The sequence below is a fragment of the Lupinus angustifolius genome, chromosome LG14, assembly GCF_001865875.1.
Source record: "Lupinus angustifolius cultivar Tanjil chromosome LG14, LupAngTanjil_v1.0, whole genome shotgun sequence".
Taxonomy (NCBI): Eukaryota; Viridiplantae; Streptophyta; class Magnoliopsida; order Fabales; family Fabaceae; genus Lupinus; species Lupinus angustifolius.
Genome location: NC_032022.1, coordinates 14,933,733 through 14,949,286, shown reverse-complemented (window position 1 = coordinate 14,949,286; position 15,554 = coordinate 14,933,733). Strand labels below are relative to the sequence as shown.

The following is a 15,554-nucleotide window of genomic DNA, read 5'->3' as shown; positions in this document are numbered from 1 at the left end:
TAAGTACCTATAAATAATGCATGTATGTGCACGAGTAAGCATTATGTGTGCCTACCCAATTCTCTTATCGTTAATGAGGGTGAATTGTATAGGTAGAAAATAAATAAAACAATTTATATAATTTCAATAAAAGTAATAATTTACCCTATATTTAATATAAAATAATATTTGGAAATAAAAGATAACATTTTAAAGATAATTAAATTTAAAGTAGAGGAAATTTGGATAGAAAAGGAAAAAAATCATGCACATTTCAACACAATCCCCTCTTTCGTTGCATTCCAAAAGTACACACTCTTTTTCCAATTTTGTCCTCCCACCAATGGATTTTAAATAGAGCAGCCCTTTTGTATAATCCATACACCGTCCTCCACGTTCTATCTCGTTAAAAAACTAATCTATTTCGAAATATATAAATCATTGTCGTTCTTACTAATTAAACCTCTGACATTTTGATCAGGAGTATTAGCTGACGAAATAGTCCCTTTGTTGATTTTTTGAACGGTTTAATACTTTTTGAAAATTCTGTTAACTAAAACCTTAACGGTTTCATTTTCATGCAGTGAATCAGCTTCAGGTTCAGCTTCACAGTTTCGATTTTTGAGGGATGGCTCCGATTACGATTCGGAATGCGATCGGAGCGGTAAAGGACCACACGAGTATCGGATTAGCCAAGGTGGCTAGCAACGTCGCGCCGGGGTTGGAGGTTGCGGTGGTGAAAGCGACGAGCCACCACGACGACCTTGCAAGCGAGAAGTACGTGCGTGAGATCTTGAATTTGATGTCATACTCGCGCAGCTACGTCCACGCGTGTGTTTCCGCAGTGTCGAAGCGTTTGGCGAAGACGCGCGATTGGATCGTAGCTCTGAAGGCTCTAATGCTTGTTCATAGGTTGATGAATGAAGGACCGGTTCTGTTTCAGGAGGAGATTTTGTATGCTAGAAGAAGAGGAACCAAGCTTCTTAACATGTCGAATTTCATGGATCAGGCTCATTCTACTTCATGGGATTACTCTGCTTTTGTTAGAACCTATGCAATGTACCTTGATCAACGACTTGAGTTGATGTTGTTTGATAGGAAGATTGGTAGTGGTAGTGGTAGTGGTGGTAGTGCCGCGGATGATAGGTTCTGGGGGAGAGACCATTTTCGATCGCCGCGGGCGTTTGAGTATGAGGATGGAGGTGAATTTAGAGGGGGGAATGGTGGGCATGAGAATGGGAAGAGGAGAACGAGGTCGTTTGGTGATATGAATGAAACCATGACAAATGAAGAGAATAGGTTTGTGAGTGTGACTCCTTTGGGAGATATGAAACTTGAGAGGATTTTCGGGAAGATGGGTCATTTGCAGAGGCTTTTGGATAGGTTTTTGGCTAGTAGGCCTACTGGGTTGGCGAGGAATAGTAGGATGGTTGTGATTGCATTGTATCCTGTTGTGAAGGAGAGTTTTCAATTGTATGCTGATATATGTCAGGTTTTGGCTTTGTTGCTTGACAAATTCTTTGATATGGAGTACCAAGATTGCATCAAGACCTATGATGTTTATACCAGATCGGCGAAGCAGATTGATGAGCTAATTGCGTTCTTCAATTGGTGTAAGGAAACGGGTGTGGCAAGGTCATCACAGTACCCTGAAGTTCAAAGGATTTCTGGTAAGTTGCTGGAGACACTGGAGGACTTTATAAGGGATAGAGCAAAGAAGCTGAAAAATCCAGAAAGGAAAGAGCTGGAAACTCCACCAGTGGTAAATGAAGAGGAGGAGCCTGTACCTGATATGATTGAAATCAAGGCATTGGCTCCACCGGAGAATTACACCCCGCCTCCTCCCCCCGAGCCAGAGCCGGAGCCTAAGCTGCAATTTACAGAGGACTTGGTGAATCTGACATATGATGCAGATACTGCAGATGATCAGGGTAATAAACTTGCTTTGGCACTTTTTGCTGGTGGAGCAGCTAATAATGGAAATGGATTATGGGAAGCCTTCCCATCAGATGGACAGAAAGAGGTAGCTTCGGCATGGCAAGCACCAGCTGCAGAACCTGGAAAAGCTGATTGGGAATTGGCTTTGGTAGAGACTGCTAGCAAATTATCAAATCAGAAGGCCACTCTAGGTGGCGGAATGGTGAGGCAGCATGTGAGCACTGCCCAACTGAGTGGTGGGAGTGCAAGCAGTGTGGCATTACGGGGACCGGAAGCAACCACGACACCCGTTTTAGCTCTCCCGGCTCCTGATGGAACTGCGCAACGAGGTCGTTTGGTGATATGAATGAAACCATGACAAATGAAGAGAATAGGTTTGTGAGTGTGACTCCTTTGGGAGATATGAAACTTGAGAGGATTTTCGGGAAGATGGGTCATTTGCAGAGGCTTTTGGATAGGTTTTTGGCTAGTAGGCCTACTGGGTTGGCGAGGAATAGTAGGATGGTTGTGATTGCATTGTATCCTGTTGTGAAGGAGAGTTTTCAATTGTATGCTGATATATGTCAGGTTTTGGCTTTGTTGCTTGACAAATTCTTTGATATGGAGTACCAAGATTGCATCAAGACCTATGATGTTTATACCAGATCGGCGAAGCAGATTGATGAGCTAATTGCGTTCTTCAATTGGTGTAAGGAAACGGGTGTGGCAAGGTCATCACAGTACCCTGAAGTTCAAAGGATTTCTGGTAAGTTGCTGGAGACACTGGAGGACTTTATAAGGGATAGAGCAAAGAAGCTGAAAAATCCAGAAAGGAAAGAGCTGGAAACTCCACCAGTGGTAAATGAAGAGGAGGAGCCTGTACCTGATATGATTGAAATCAAGGCATTGGCTCCACCGGAGAATTACACCCCGCCTCCTCCCCCCGAGCCAGAGCCGGAGCCTAAGCTGCAATTTACAGAGGACTTGGTGAATCTGACATATGATGCAGATACTGCAGATGATCAGGGTAATAAACTTGCTTTGGCACTTTTTGCTGGTGGAGCAGCTAATAATGGAAATGGATTATGGGAAGCCTTCCCATCAGATGGACAGAAAGAGGTAGCTTCGGCATGGCAAGCACCAGCTGCAGAACCTGGAAAAGCTGATTGGGAATTGGCTTTGGTAGAGACTGCTAGCAAATTATCAAATCAGAAGGCCACTCTAGGTGGCGGAATGGTGAGGCAGCATGTGAGCACTGCCCAACTGAGTGGTGGGAGTGCAAGCAGTGTGGCATTACGGGGACCGGAAGCAACCACGACACCCGTTTTAGCTCTCCCGGCTCCTGATGGAACTGCGCAGGCAGTTAATCAGGATCCATTTGCAGCATCATTGAGCATTCCACCTCCCTCATATGTGCAAATATCTGATATGGAAAAGAAGCAACAGTTGCTTGGGCAGGAGCAGCAGCTGTGGCAGCATTATGCAAGGGATGGGATGCAAGGACAATCTAGTTTGACCATACTCGGTGGTACCGGAACCTATGCCGGAGGTCCCATACCAGTGATGCCTTATGGAATGCCACCAGTCAATGGAATAGGACCTCCCACCGGGTATTACCATACTCCATACTGATGATTCTCTATAGGTTACTTCGTTTATTTTTTTATTTACTATGACATAGTATTTCCCTTGTTTTAAATGATGTTGTATCATTCTTGAGATCTGCACGCTAGTACAATGGAGATGCTAAGGAGACTGATTGAGTTGAAGAGACAAAATTTCTTGTTGGGTTTTTGATGGTGGGAAGAGGGTGTGTGAATCAATTGCAATGCCTGTGTATTGTAATTCTAGCATTTTCTTCATGATTTTTGTACTTCAAGTGATTCTTGCTCCTAGAAAACAAGCGCTTAACTAATGTAAATGTATTAAATCCTGCTGCTAAGGATCTTGATTGATTATACCAAATGGTATTTCCATATTGTCTTGTGGGAACAAATGTGGCTGCTTGTTATTAAACTCTAGTGAAGTATCAATACTGGGTTTGGAGTTAGATATGTTAGTCCCATGCTAGGTTTTGACTAAGGAAGCATTTAGTTTGGTCATTTTTAACCTTTGTTATTACCTGTAGTTACAGAATTTAACTAGATAATCTTATCCTAAGTGCCTTTATTAGATGTTATTACTTGTCTTTGCACTCAAGTTATTGATTTGGGTCCGTACTCTTCAGTTCCTATATATCCTCACCTATTCTAGCTGAATTCTGAAAATACTATTTTTACCAAATATTGGATCTTTTGAGTGAAAATTGTCAAAAGGGGAGCTGAGATTGCAGATAGGTACCTAATTTATGATTGTAGTCTTTGGGATAGAGATGTGAAATTTTTATATAATTTGTTGTAATTTAGCTCAAAATGAAAACTCTACATAATATAATTCCAAGTAAAATTTATGGCAATAGACATAATCACACTCCACAACCCTCTATAACATAACCTTTTCTAGCTCTAGCATTTGTTTGGATTTGTAATAATTTAAAAAACACAAGGTCTATAGCTGAAAGATTATTAACATGAACGATTAAAATTAAAAACAACATTCAATATTCCAAGTGTTTGCTTTGCAACCACCCAAGAAACATAAAACAACATTTCCCACTGTACATGGACATTCCCACTTTATTTACAACATATTAAAACCCAACCCTCTCTACATTTAGTTTGAAACTCACCTTTATCGCCTTTTTTCGGCCACACTATTTATTACACTGACGCCACTCTATGTGCCAGCTAGCCCAACTCAAAACAAATCCACTCTACCTCACCGTTCTTGAGCTATCACATTTACAATTTTGCCCTTCAACCTATCAAAATTTTCACCCTCATTCTAAGAGATCACCATGTACTATACCAAAAAGTGTATCACTTCATGTATTATATATTTGTGATTTGTTTAAAATTTTAATAATTAAATATTTTTATAATGAATCACAAGTACTAACACATGAAGTACACGATTTTTTAGAGAGAAGATGTCATTTGTCACCTAATCCTCAAAGATAACGGCGTCAGCTATAGCCATCAACGGTTCTAACGTGTCCGGTGCGAATTTCCTAGCGAACAAAAACGGATCACGCCGTCGCCGTTTTCCGTTATTCTCACCGCCGTTACCGTACCTAGGACTATCTCTCCTTAGTGTCTGAATTAGTTCGGGGCCCACTTCAGCCACCTCATATTTCCGAGGATGTCCATCCTTCCTTCCTTCCCAATCGACATGTGTGAGCGTGGCGTACACGCACCCCTTTGGGTCCACCATGTTGAGAAGGGTAGGAAAGTAATTTTCTTCAGGATAACACGTGTCAAAACGCACGCATGGCAACTTGAACTTTGACCAAAGCTTTTTGTCACTAACAACAACCCTTGCGTGCCTACGTGTCAAAGACCAAAACTGTGACCCTATTCGAAAGTCCTCTAACTTCACCTCCGGGAGCATCGCGTCTACCCCACGCGCTGCCCAACGGTCGAATGTTCCAACCTCGTTTTCGAGAATCTCGATGAAACTTTTTCGGGAGTTCACGAGGGTTCGGTAGGTGAAGTTGAACGAGTGGAGAGGGATGCATGAGGAAGAGAGAAGAACGAACATGTAGTTGGAGCAGTCATGGGTTAACGCTTGTGCTAGTAAACGACGCGCCGCCGAGGTAAGAGTCGGAGAGTTTCTCGCGGTGGGTTTCGAAGGGATAACACGGTTAGAAAACACACCGGAAAAAGGTGGGTCATAAGAAAAAGTGGGGTCCGCGTGAACGTAAATGTTAAAGAGATTCTTTGCGGTTTGGTTGAAATAAGATTCCCATAGCGGCGCAAAGGTGAGTGGTGTTGTTGTGAGGAACATGAACGCTATTTTTCTTGGCAATGTAGGTTTCCTCTTTGCATGTGTGGCAGCAAGGAACAAAGCTTCTTCATCGTCGTCGTTTACCTCTTGGAGCGGTGGCACCACCGCTTGAAATGATAGGTTGTTGCTATTGTTGCTAAAGAAACTGGTTCTGATATCTGGGTTTGTTGTGTGAGAATCGTTGAGGGTGGAGGTAGTAATGTTGTTTTGGTTGATTGTGGTGGTGGTGGTGGTGGTAGTGGTGAATACAATGGCCAAAGGTAAACATAAAAGTAATGCACAAAAAAGAGAGAATGGGTTTGGTGATAGCATTGCTGGAATGAAATATATGGAGAATAATGTAGAGAGAAGAGAGGTATAGTAGAATTTTTTATGATTAGGGTTTAGGATGATGATGAATCACATAGAGTGATAAAATTGCATAGAAGGAGTATTAAAGGATTATTCTAATCATAAGTTCCCAATTTGATAATGGTGTTGCGTTGGAAACTGTTGAATTATTCCATACTATCATTGCATGCTATAAATAAATAAATGCACATATTTGTACACGCTTTCGTTTTTGTTTTATTGCAACTCTTTTTTCATATCCCATAGATTAAACATAAGGAATATACTTATAATTTGATTGATTTAATTGAAAATTGTACTTTGTTTGTGATGAAAAGAACATTGATTAATTGAGTGTTGAGTGAAGTATTGTGATTTATGGAAGACAATAAATTGGGGTTTGTAAACTTTTCTTGTCACATACAATTAGACACGTGGCTGACATGCTTATCTCATTACTTTGCATGTTGCTTCATAGGCTGCCACGTCTCAAGCAAGATGTCGAACCATTATAAAATACTTTTATTTTTGACTTTTAGATTTTTTTGGTACTATGTTAATTACTAAAAATCTTCATGAACTTTTTTTTATTAAAAGGGTGAAAACAAAACTTGATAAAGTTTGGTTTTGTTGTAAGAAAATCCAAGTTTATATAGGTTGTAAACATAGCTCAGTTTCGAATATCTACTGTAGGAGTAAATTTAAAATATTTATTTTATATCTTAACTATTGTTTTAGAGAAATCTAAGTGAATCTTATCTCATCTTAAAAATAATATAGTTTTGTCGATGAAAAATAGCATAATTAACAGGGTTATTTTATAATTAACCCTTGCGACTTGTTTAAGTAATAAATAATGATTTTTTCTACATTTCCGGTACATTTTGATTATCATTAATGACCTTTAATTGAAGAAAAAAATATTATTCACCATTTATATTTAAACTCTTTAAAAAATTAATTTAAATTAATGATAGATAATATGATGATTGTATATATAGATATTATACTTTTAATTGAATTACAATTTTTTATGGGCACCTCAATATTTTCGTACTCATCATTGTTTTTTCTATATTCAAGATATCCAAAAGTTATAAGGGAAACCTCGTTTTACTCTTGGGAAGAAAAACCGATTGGGCTTCTTCCTAGTTTTCTTATTCTTCGCCTCCTAAAGACTAAAAATCTCTCTTAATTTTTTATCTTTTATTTTTACTCAATCCTTAAAAACTTATCTAGAAATCAAAGAACAACTTAAAATTGTCAATTTAATTATGAAAACAACATTATTAAATGGGCAAAATAGATAGACGAGTCGTCCAGGAATTTTTTGGCTCTTAAAAAATCCTAAATAGAATATTAAATGCTTGCGGTGTGCTAGATAACATTGAATGAAAACAAAAATAATACTATATATTGTTAGGAATAAAATATGAAAGAGTTTTTTTTACACTATCATTGTATCATTCATAATCTATTTTTAATTATCATTGAACTCTTATATAAAAGACTAAGAGTAATACAAATAAATAGTATATAATATATGAATTATGTATTAGTATATAAAAATCGATTTTGCTCCCAAAGTTAGTACTATGATTCCCAAACCCGTACATTAGGGACTACACATGCACTTAGAAGTTAGAAGCTCACAATGTTGAAGTTGATAAAGGAATGTTGTGTTTGGTGTTACACTTTACATTTACCTGACTCAATCTGGGTCACTTTACAGTCTGCTTTCTAACATATACCGTAAAAATTAGTGGACATTATTAGGCAAATGGTTCCAGAAAAGGACTGGGCCTTCGAAAAGGACATGTCTGAGGTTGGATTACAAAAAGAATTATGAGAATTAATTAATGTATACTTCCAATACTAAAAAATATGAAAAAAAGAAAGGAATTATCATAGATCAACATCCACAGCGTGAAAAATTATGATAGATATTAGCATACAAATGTGGCAATATGTGATAATTAAAGTATTAAAACATATTTCTGACATTGATGTGGTTTGGTGCAGTCTAGTGCGGTTACGGTCCAATATAGTTGTGTTGCAGCTTGTTGTTGCATTGTAGCATTTTGCGATTGTATCATTGTGATTTAATATTACACTGCAATTGTAGTGTGATGCGATTGCGGTGGTCATTGCAACCGCAATATTGTCCAGGTTATTTTGTTAATAGATTATCTACAAATATGTCTAAAAGTTACTTGTTCAACATATGTACCAAGAAAAAACCCTTGTTTAACGTGATGACATGTTCTAACGTTGGAATAAGACATCCACCTCCACCCTTTTTATTAAAGGAAAAAAAGTTGATCAAAAAATTCCTGCAACAAATTTCTTGCTGAGGCAATTTTCCTATGGTCCATGATGTCTACTTAGCATGCATGACATTTTGACACACCAAGCACCAAGGTTTAAGGTACACTAGAACAACCTTCTGCAAAAATGCCTAAGATCATCAAAGTTCAAAGGCTTAGCATATTTCCTAGGCAAAGGTGAATGTCTCCCAACTCCAAAAATTGAAAACCTAATAGAGATCAACTTGATAAGAGAGACGACGACGACGAAGCCGAAGAGGAGGGTGACGATGAAAGTGAGGAGCTATAATGCAAGTCAATCTGCAGTTGCCGGTGAAGATAAGGAATTGAAACTATCCCTTTGTTTTCCTCCTTCTCTAGTTGCCCAAGAGGTATAGTAGCTAGAAAGCGTTTGATGAATTCTTTACAACATTCTTTTCCACTGCAAACTATCTCAAACTCCTCTTCTTTTTTCACTTTTCCATACATCACACTAGATTCATCAAACTTCAATATGAATGCTTGTTTACAACCCTCAAAAAGTCTCTCACCCAAAGAGTCAATTATATAGTAAGCATCTGCTTCTACATTTAGAACAAAGAAATGATCATTCCAACTTACTATGTAAATTCTTGGATTGTAGATGTAATCATCCATGTTAGCATTGTTTATCTCATCCCAAATCTCATCAAAGGACATAGCTCCTTTCAAGCATTGGAACTTCTCCGGGGAGAAAAATCCGGTATATGATCTTTGAGGAACAACAATAAGAGGTCTCAGTTTGGCTTCTATGATTGTCTCAAGATCAAAATGTTTATCTGGGAAGAGATTTAAGTAGTAATCATTGTTGCATAGTCTTCTCCATTCTGAGCAACCTTGTCTTATGAGGCTGTCAAATTCAGCTCTTGTTGGCATATCCATGTTGGAATGGAGCCAATGTGCTATGAGTGCAACTAATACTGTGCATGCACTCTCACCTGAGGCTTCTTCACTCCTTTGGTCAAATGAACCAAAAAACACTTTGGTTTTAACCCTTGCTAACCCATCTCTGCTTACAATTTTCTTCTTTTCCCACCTACTACTTGGACCTTGATTATTGTCTTGAAATTGTGGTGAAAGTTCATGATCATGTGGTTTCTGCAACAACAAAATTAACAATACCATTTGTTACTTAGTTATTGCAACAAACAATTCCATTAGGGCTGTCTAGTAAGAGAGTGAAGGATGATAAAAACATAAAAAGGACAGTTACAGCATTTCATCTAGGTTCTAGGGAGGAAATGAAGATCGTATGTACTAAAATGATGGTGTCTCCCACAACCAACCAGTAGAATTATAGTGAATAATATAAAAATAATAATTTTTATTTTTATAACTTTCAAGTATTATTTTTTGATTGGATAAGGATATAGATGAGGACATGAATGTGACAACTGATCCCCATTCAAGAGGGTAGATACATGTAGGATGAAGATTATCTGTTCACAGTGTTTCACATTTTCTGTCTCAAGCCAATCACATATTGACATGTAAATAAAAGAAAAAAATTAAAAACAAAAAATAATAAAAAATATCATTTTGATTGGCTTGAGAAATAGAATAAAACTCTTTGAGACCCTATAATCTTTGTCTGATCAATGTAACCTTATTCCACATAAATTATTTCTAATATTTAAACTAATGTTCGTTCCAAGACAAGTAACTGCTAATATATATATATATATATATATATATAAACTAAATCCTAGGATAAGGTTATATTTGTATGGTTTAGTTAATTTGAATTTAACATAGCTAAATAAAGATCAACACTAACAAAATCCTAAGGGAAAAAAGATGATGCAACACACCTTAAAGGGACATGAATGAGTGGTTGTTTTGAAGATCCACTTCCTGAAGCTTCTATTCCATGATAACTCTGGCCAATTCCAATGCACTGAACTCATAAACCTCTCAGACCTGTTATTAAATCTTGACCCTCTGTTGTGAATAATCCTACGGCTATTGTTACTACTGCCACTGCTTGTTGTGGAATAATTGGGCGAGTCATCTGAGTCAAAAACGGGCGAGTCATCAGACTCATAAGGACTCAGTTGATGAAACTTTCCATTATTTTTCTTAGTCAAGTTTGTGAAAAACTTCACTTTCCCTATGAACCCACCTTTCTTCTCTGATTTGACTAAGTTTCCAAAGGATCCTTGTGGGTCATCTTCAGAATTCCCCACCTTTGATAACTTCAAAGAGACCTGTTCAAAAAGTATTTGTTGCCCTTTGTTACAAATTAAGATATATGCACCAAAGATTTATACATGATCAATAATCAATGTATCATATATCATTTATATAGTAATATATAAATAAACCTGGTATATTATCAGTGTTTACATTTTTCTATAAAGGTAAGCACATACTTTATAATAGTAATAATATATTATTTTACAAATACAAATTCTTAAATGCCATAAAAAATAATATATCATATTTATTATTAATAATTGATTTTTAGGAATATATATATAATATATGAAAAAATTGGAGTGGAATAACATTACTCAATTTATAATTCCAAAACTTTTAATCATTAAGATTATGCAAATAGTTTAAGTTAATAAATGATGTAAAGTGTAAAACATTGAATATAATTTGACTCAAAATTTCCCATAAATCTAATCACAAATCCAATAAGTTGAGGAAAAAAATGCAATAGAAGTTATTAAGAGAACAATTTTAAGTAGATTGTGAAGTGAAGAAGTCCACAAAATGATTTCATTTAAATTTAGCATATCATAAAAAACTACTAAAAGGGAGTAATACATTAAAAAGTGGGAAAATTAGAAAATACACTAAGAGTAATATTAATTTATGTGAGAAAAAGTGCTTGAATAATTAAAGATAAAGTTAGAAAAAATTATATAATTTATTTTAATTTTATAAAACATTAAAATGTATAAAATAAGATAAAAATTAAATCATCAAAAGTTTTGGAAGATTGAGAAGAACCTAAGAAGGTTGTTCCCCTCTTAAAAACAAAGTAACATGATATAAGGATACGTTTTCCTATAATCACAATCACAATCAAATAAGGTCATTTGGAAAATGAAATAGTATAGGAAATAATGGAGTCGTTGCAATCAATGGGTTGATACAACAATATAAGTTGTTCCTTAATTTGATTTTATGAAAATTCAATGGAATAGGTAGTAAGGTGTTATTACTTTCCAATTTTGTTGCATGTCTTTATGAATTAGGGTGGACCAATAAACACTAAAGAGCAATTACAATATATAATTATAGTGATTTGAGGTGAGTATTAATTCAATGATATGATTATTTAGTTTGTGATTTAGAAGTAATGAATTCAAATATTGGAAACAATATTTTTCATTTGTGAGACTAAGATTACATCCACAAATTTACATATTCAAACTTAATACATAAGACTCTTTCACATTTAGAATTTCTTAATGACCTTGTAAATTAATAGTACTATAGAGTAAATTAATAAAATAAAGGAAAATGAGTAAAATGAACTTAGATCATACCGAAAGGGTGGCTTGGATGAATAAACCATTGAGCTTCAATTTAATTGGAAGACTTCTATGAAGGTTGTGAGAATTGGACACCATCTTCATCTCCTCACCGGCCAGCAGCTCCGCCGTGACAACGCTCATCGAAACTTTTCCGACCACCGTCATTTTAGCACAATCTCCCTACATTTGATTTTGAGACCAATTTTATATTTTATAAACAAAAAATATACAAACATACATACATTCTAATAAACACATAACCGAAGTAAAAATAGGAAGAAAATGTTACATACATATAAGACATGAAATGCTAAGTCAAATGAACCATCTTTGATGAGAAGATGAAAATCGTATAGATCATTAGAGTTCCATAGAATAAAGGGCACTTTTGTCGTGATGATTCTACGAGAAGAAGTGGTTTGAGTGCATGGTTTCCCTTTTCTTGTACCTATTCCATTAATCTCAATAGCAAATTTGTTGTTTTTTGAAACCACCTTGGCTTCAGAGACTCCTAGTTCAAGACTCAATTCGTTCAACTTCACTGAGTGTTTTTTGTTTTTCTGAGCCAACAACGTTGGTGCCCACTTCATCTTTGTGATTGATCTCCTTAATTGTTCAAATGTTGTTTGATATCAGAGGAATGGGACAAGTTATAGAAACGTTCCCATGAGTTTTCATTTGATGGCTAGTCACTGCTACCATTGCATTTAGGTAATATATATTATATTCTAAAAAGACAAAATATATAAAATTATATTATATTATACTCTATTCTACAAAAAGATGAATAAATAAAGAAAAGATGTTTTCACTTGATAGCATCACATGAATGAGACTCATCTCCAATACTAGAAAGGGAAGTGATGTCAAAAAATAAAGAAAATAATATATATAATTACACTTCTTATATCTTTATGTTTATTATGATAAGATAAATTTACCCTTAAAATTAAAGTAAAAAACTACATTACCCTCTCTATTAATAGCGAGGAGCTGGCAACACATAGAACAAAAACATGGTGATGATTTGTTCATATTATTCTTGTGGTATCATATATTTATTTCAAGTGTAATTATCTATTTATATATTTTGTAATTAATTTATTATAAAAATAATTATTATATAGTAATAACATGATAAATTTTAGCTTTTTTTAATTCAATAATAATATTAAATCTTATATTTTACCTTCAAATCATTCAATAATTATATATACTAAATTTAGAAAGCAATGACAAATGGTACATGTTTGTTTTTATTGAGTAATAATATTTGACTCTCATGTACCAAAACAAATTCAATTGAGAGCTACTTTCATCCTGTCATACATGTTTCTACTTGATCGGAGAATTACTTCTTATAGAGGATATATCATCTAGACAAAAATAATACATAAGTATATTTGAGGGTAAGCATACATAAAATTTAAGTGTAGCTTAAATATGATTATTCAGTTTCTTAAAGCCGAAGGCTGAGAAGGAATCTTCTGCTATAAAATTCTTTGATGAATAATACACGATTCATTCGATATATCTCAATCAATAAAATCTTAACAATATATTATAAATTTTAATAATTAAAATTTATTTTTAAATAATAGTACCAAAAAACACAAATGTATTTATTTTTGGTATAACATATTAAATATGTTTTTATATTAATTCGCATTTATGTCTTTCACCAAACTTTTCAATAGATTGGCTATTCTATTTTTTTTTTCTTCTTCTTCCCCTTGTAATTTAATTGTACAATTTTGAGAAGCTTAAAAAAAACTATTTTACTGACAAATATGAAAGTGAACTTAGATTAAAATAAAATTAGGAAAGTGAAAAGGATGGAATAAGATTCTCTTATTTTTAAAAAGATGTCTATATCAAACCTTTAATTATTATTTGTGTGAATATTTTGTCTGTCTCTCTTGGTCTTTTTCCACAAGTTATTTTCTATGGGCTGTGACATGCAAATGAACTAATATGGTTAAACAATTGTTGGACTGTAACAGCTAGCTATTCCACATTTTACCAACAACTACTTTTGATAAAGACTTCAGAAATTGACCTTATAGTACTATTCATATTTTAAGAACATTAATTTCATTTCTGAATTTACACCATGTCCGTTAATTTGCTTTATGACCAATAAAATTGAGAGGAAAAAATGTGTGGAATAATAATTTAGAGTTTTTTTTATATTGTCATGATATAATTTTATATTTAATTATTATTGATTCTTTAAATATAAGTATACAAATGATGAGTGATAAACGACAAACTAATTTATATAAATTTTTACACTTACATTATATATATATTCAATAAAATTATAAGTTTTCACATGACCAAATGAAGTGAATACTCAAATTGGCATTTTTTTTTTATTTTTATATCATTGCTAAAAGAATCAAATACATCAATTGGTTTGATAATCACATACACTAACAATCACATGAAAGAAAATGACCTAATAAACATTAAAATGTTGCATATAGTACCTAGGCACATGTATCAACAAAAGAGAATTGGAAGCCTACAACCATAACATTGCTCTTGGCCTACAACTTATTTTTCTAATTACCCACACTTTTCAATAAATTAAGTAACTTTCTAATAAGCTATGGCGGTTTAAGCAATATTATATTCAACTTAAACTTTAGAATTAATTAAAAAATAAGTTGTACGATTCAGTTATACTTAATTTAGAACGAGACTATATTAGAAGTTTGACATATCTGAAGAGTTTATATATATTATGTTTTTACCTCATTATGATAGGAAGGAAATATGATATTATGCTCGACATATATAGTGGCATACTTTGCGGCTCTAATCAACAGGACCACATAATTTTGAAACAATTTTGGCTCAACATTTTTTTTTAATCTCTTGCGTGTGTGATGAAGACTATCTTTGTTAGATCTCATCAGAAGCTGGCAAAGGTGATTAATGGCTTTTAGAACACTCCAAATGTTAAGTGTTTAAAGTTGAAATAGTAGCATGAATAATGGAAGAAAAAACCAACAATCTCTATTTTCCACACCTAACTAGCACAACTTGTTCTATATCATATTAATTAGACCATAAATTGACATATAATGAGATATGTGAAATATGAGTTTAAGACATAAAAAATAATTATATTAGATAACCTTAAGGTACTTCATTTAGCCAATTTTAATTGTTATTGAAAGTATTTTTCTTCATAACCATGACTTTTGATATGCAATATAAACATAATTAATTATATATGACTTGGGAGTTTTATATTCAGTGGCTATGGAATCTTGATTGTTACTAAGACGCAAAAAACAAATTCCACTTGACGATTTTATGTGATTATTTAATTATTTTCAGAGGGAAAATATAACCCTTAAGTGAAACCAGCTCTATTTAGTTAAGGTTGATTTAAGTGAAGGGTCATCACGCATCACATTAACAATAAATTAATGAGATAATAGTGTATCAACAAAAAAAAAATATACATTAACATTGTAAGAATTTTATACATTATATATATCGAGTTGATAACGAATTTTGCATTTGCTACCAATTACTTTACATGGGATGGTACCTTTATTAGTTACTGAGTTCTTATTAAATAGTCACAACA

At 34.1% G+C, this 15,554-nt stretch overlaps 4 protein-coding genes across 7 annotated transcripts in view; 1 reads left to right on the top strand and 3 right to left on the bottom strand.

The window, feature by feature from the left end:
- LOC109326597 (putative clathrin assembly protein At2g25430) overlaps positions 489-15,554 on the top strand; it is a 15,809-nt gene continuing 743 nt past the window's right edge. The window contains exons 1-2 of one of the 2 annotated variants that reach the window (XR_002105262.1): positions 489-1,233; positions 2,247-3,599. Coding sequence is in view for 1 of the 2 variants with exons in the window: in XM_019559306.1 (XP_019414851.1) it covers positions 608-1,233; positions 2,247-3,528 (1,908 nt within the window). In the remaining variant the exon portion in view is untranslated. Of the gene's footprint in view, positions 1,234-2,246; positions 3,839-15,554 lie in introns of those variants that run through there. The other variant, XM_019559306.1, reaches the window with a different exon arrangement.
- On the bottom strand, positions 4,445-6,278 carry LOC109326601. The gene has a single exon (XM_019559309.1). The coding sequence runs from the start codon at positions 6,091-6,093 to the stop codon at positions 4,939-4,941; it is 1,155 nt and encodes a 384-aa protein (XP_019414854.1). The 5' UTR covers positions 6,094-6,278; the 3' UTR covers positions 4,445-4,938.
- LOC109326598 lies at positions 8,371-12,608 on the bottom strand. Its single transcript, XM_019559307.1, has 4 exons — positions 12,241-12,608; positions 11,960-12,127; positions 10,268-10,663; positions 8,371-9,554 (listed from the first exon to the last, which is right to left on the bottom strand). The coding sequence occupies exons 1-4, from the start codon at positions 12,535-12,537 to the stop codon at positions 8,658-8,660; spliced, it is 1,758 nt and encodes a 585-aa protein (XP_019414852.1). The 5' UTR covers positions 12,538-12,608; the 3' UTR covers positions 8,371-8,657.
- Positions 15,251-15,554, bottom strand: part of LOC109326602 — a 20,220-nt gene continuing 19,916 nt past the window's right edge. For all 3 annotated transcript variants that reach the window (XR_002105264.1, XR_002105265.1, XR_002105263.1), the window contains one exon: positions 15,251-15,262. The gene's annotated coding sequence lies outside the window, so the exon portion shown is untranslated. The remainder of the gene's footprint in view (positions 15,263-15,554) is intronic.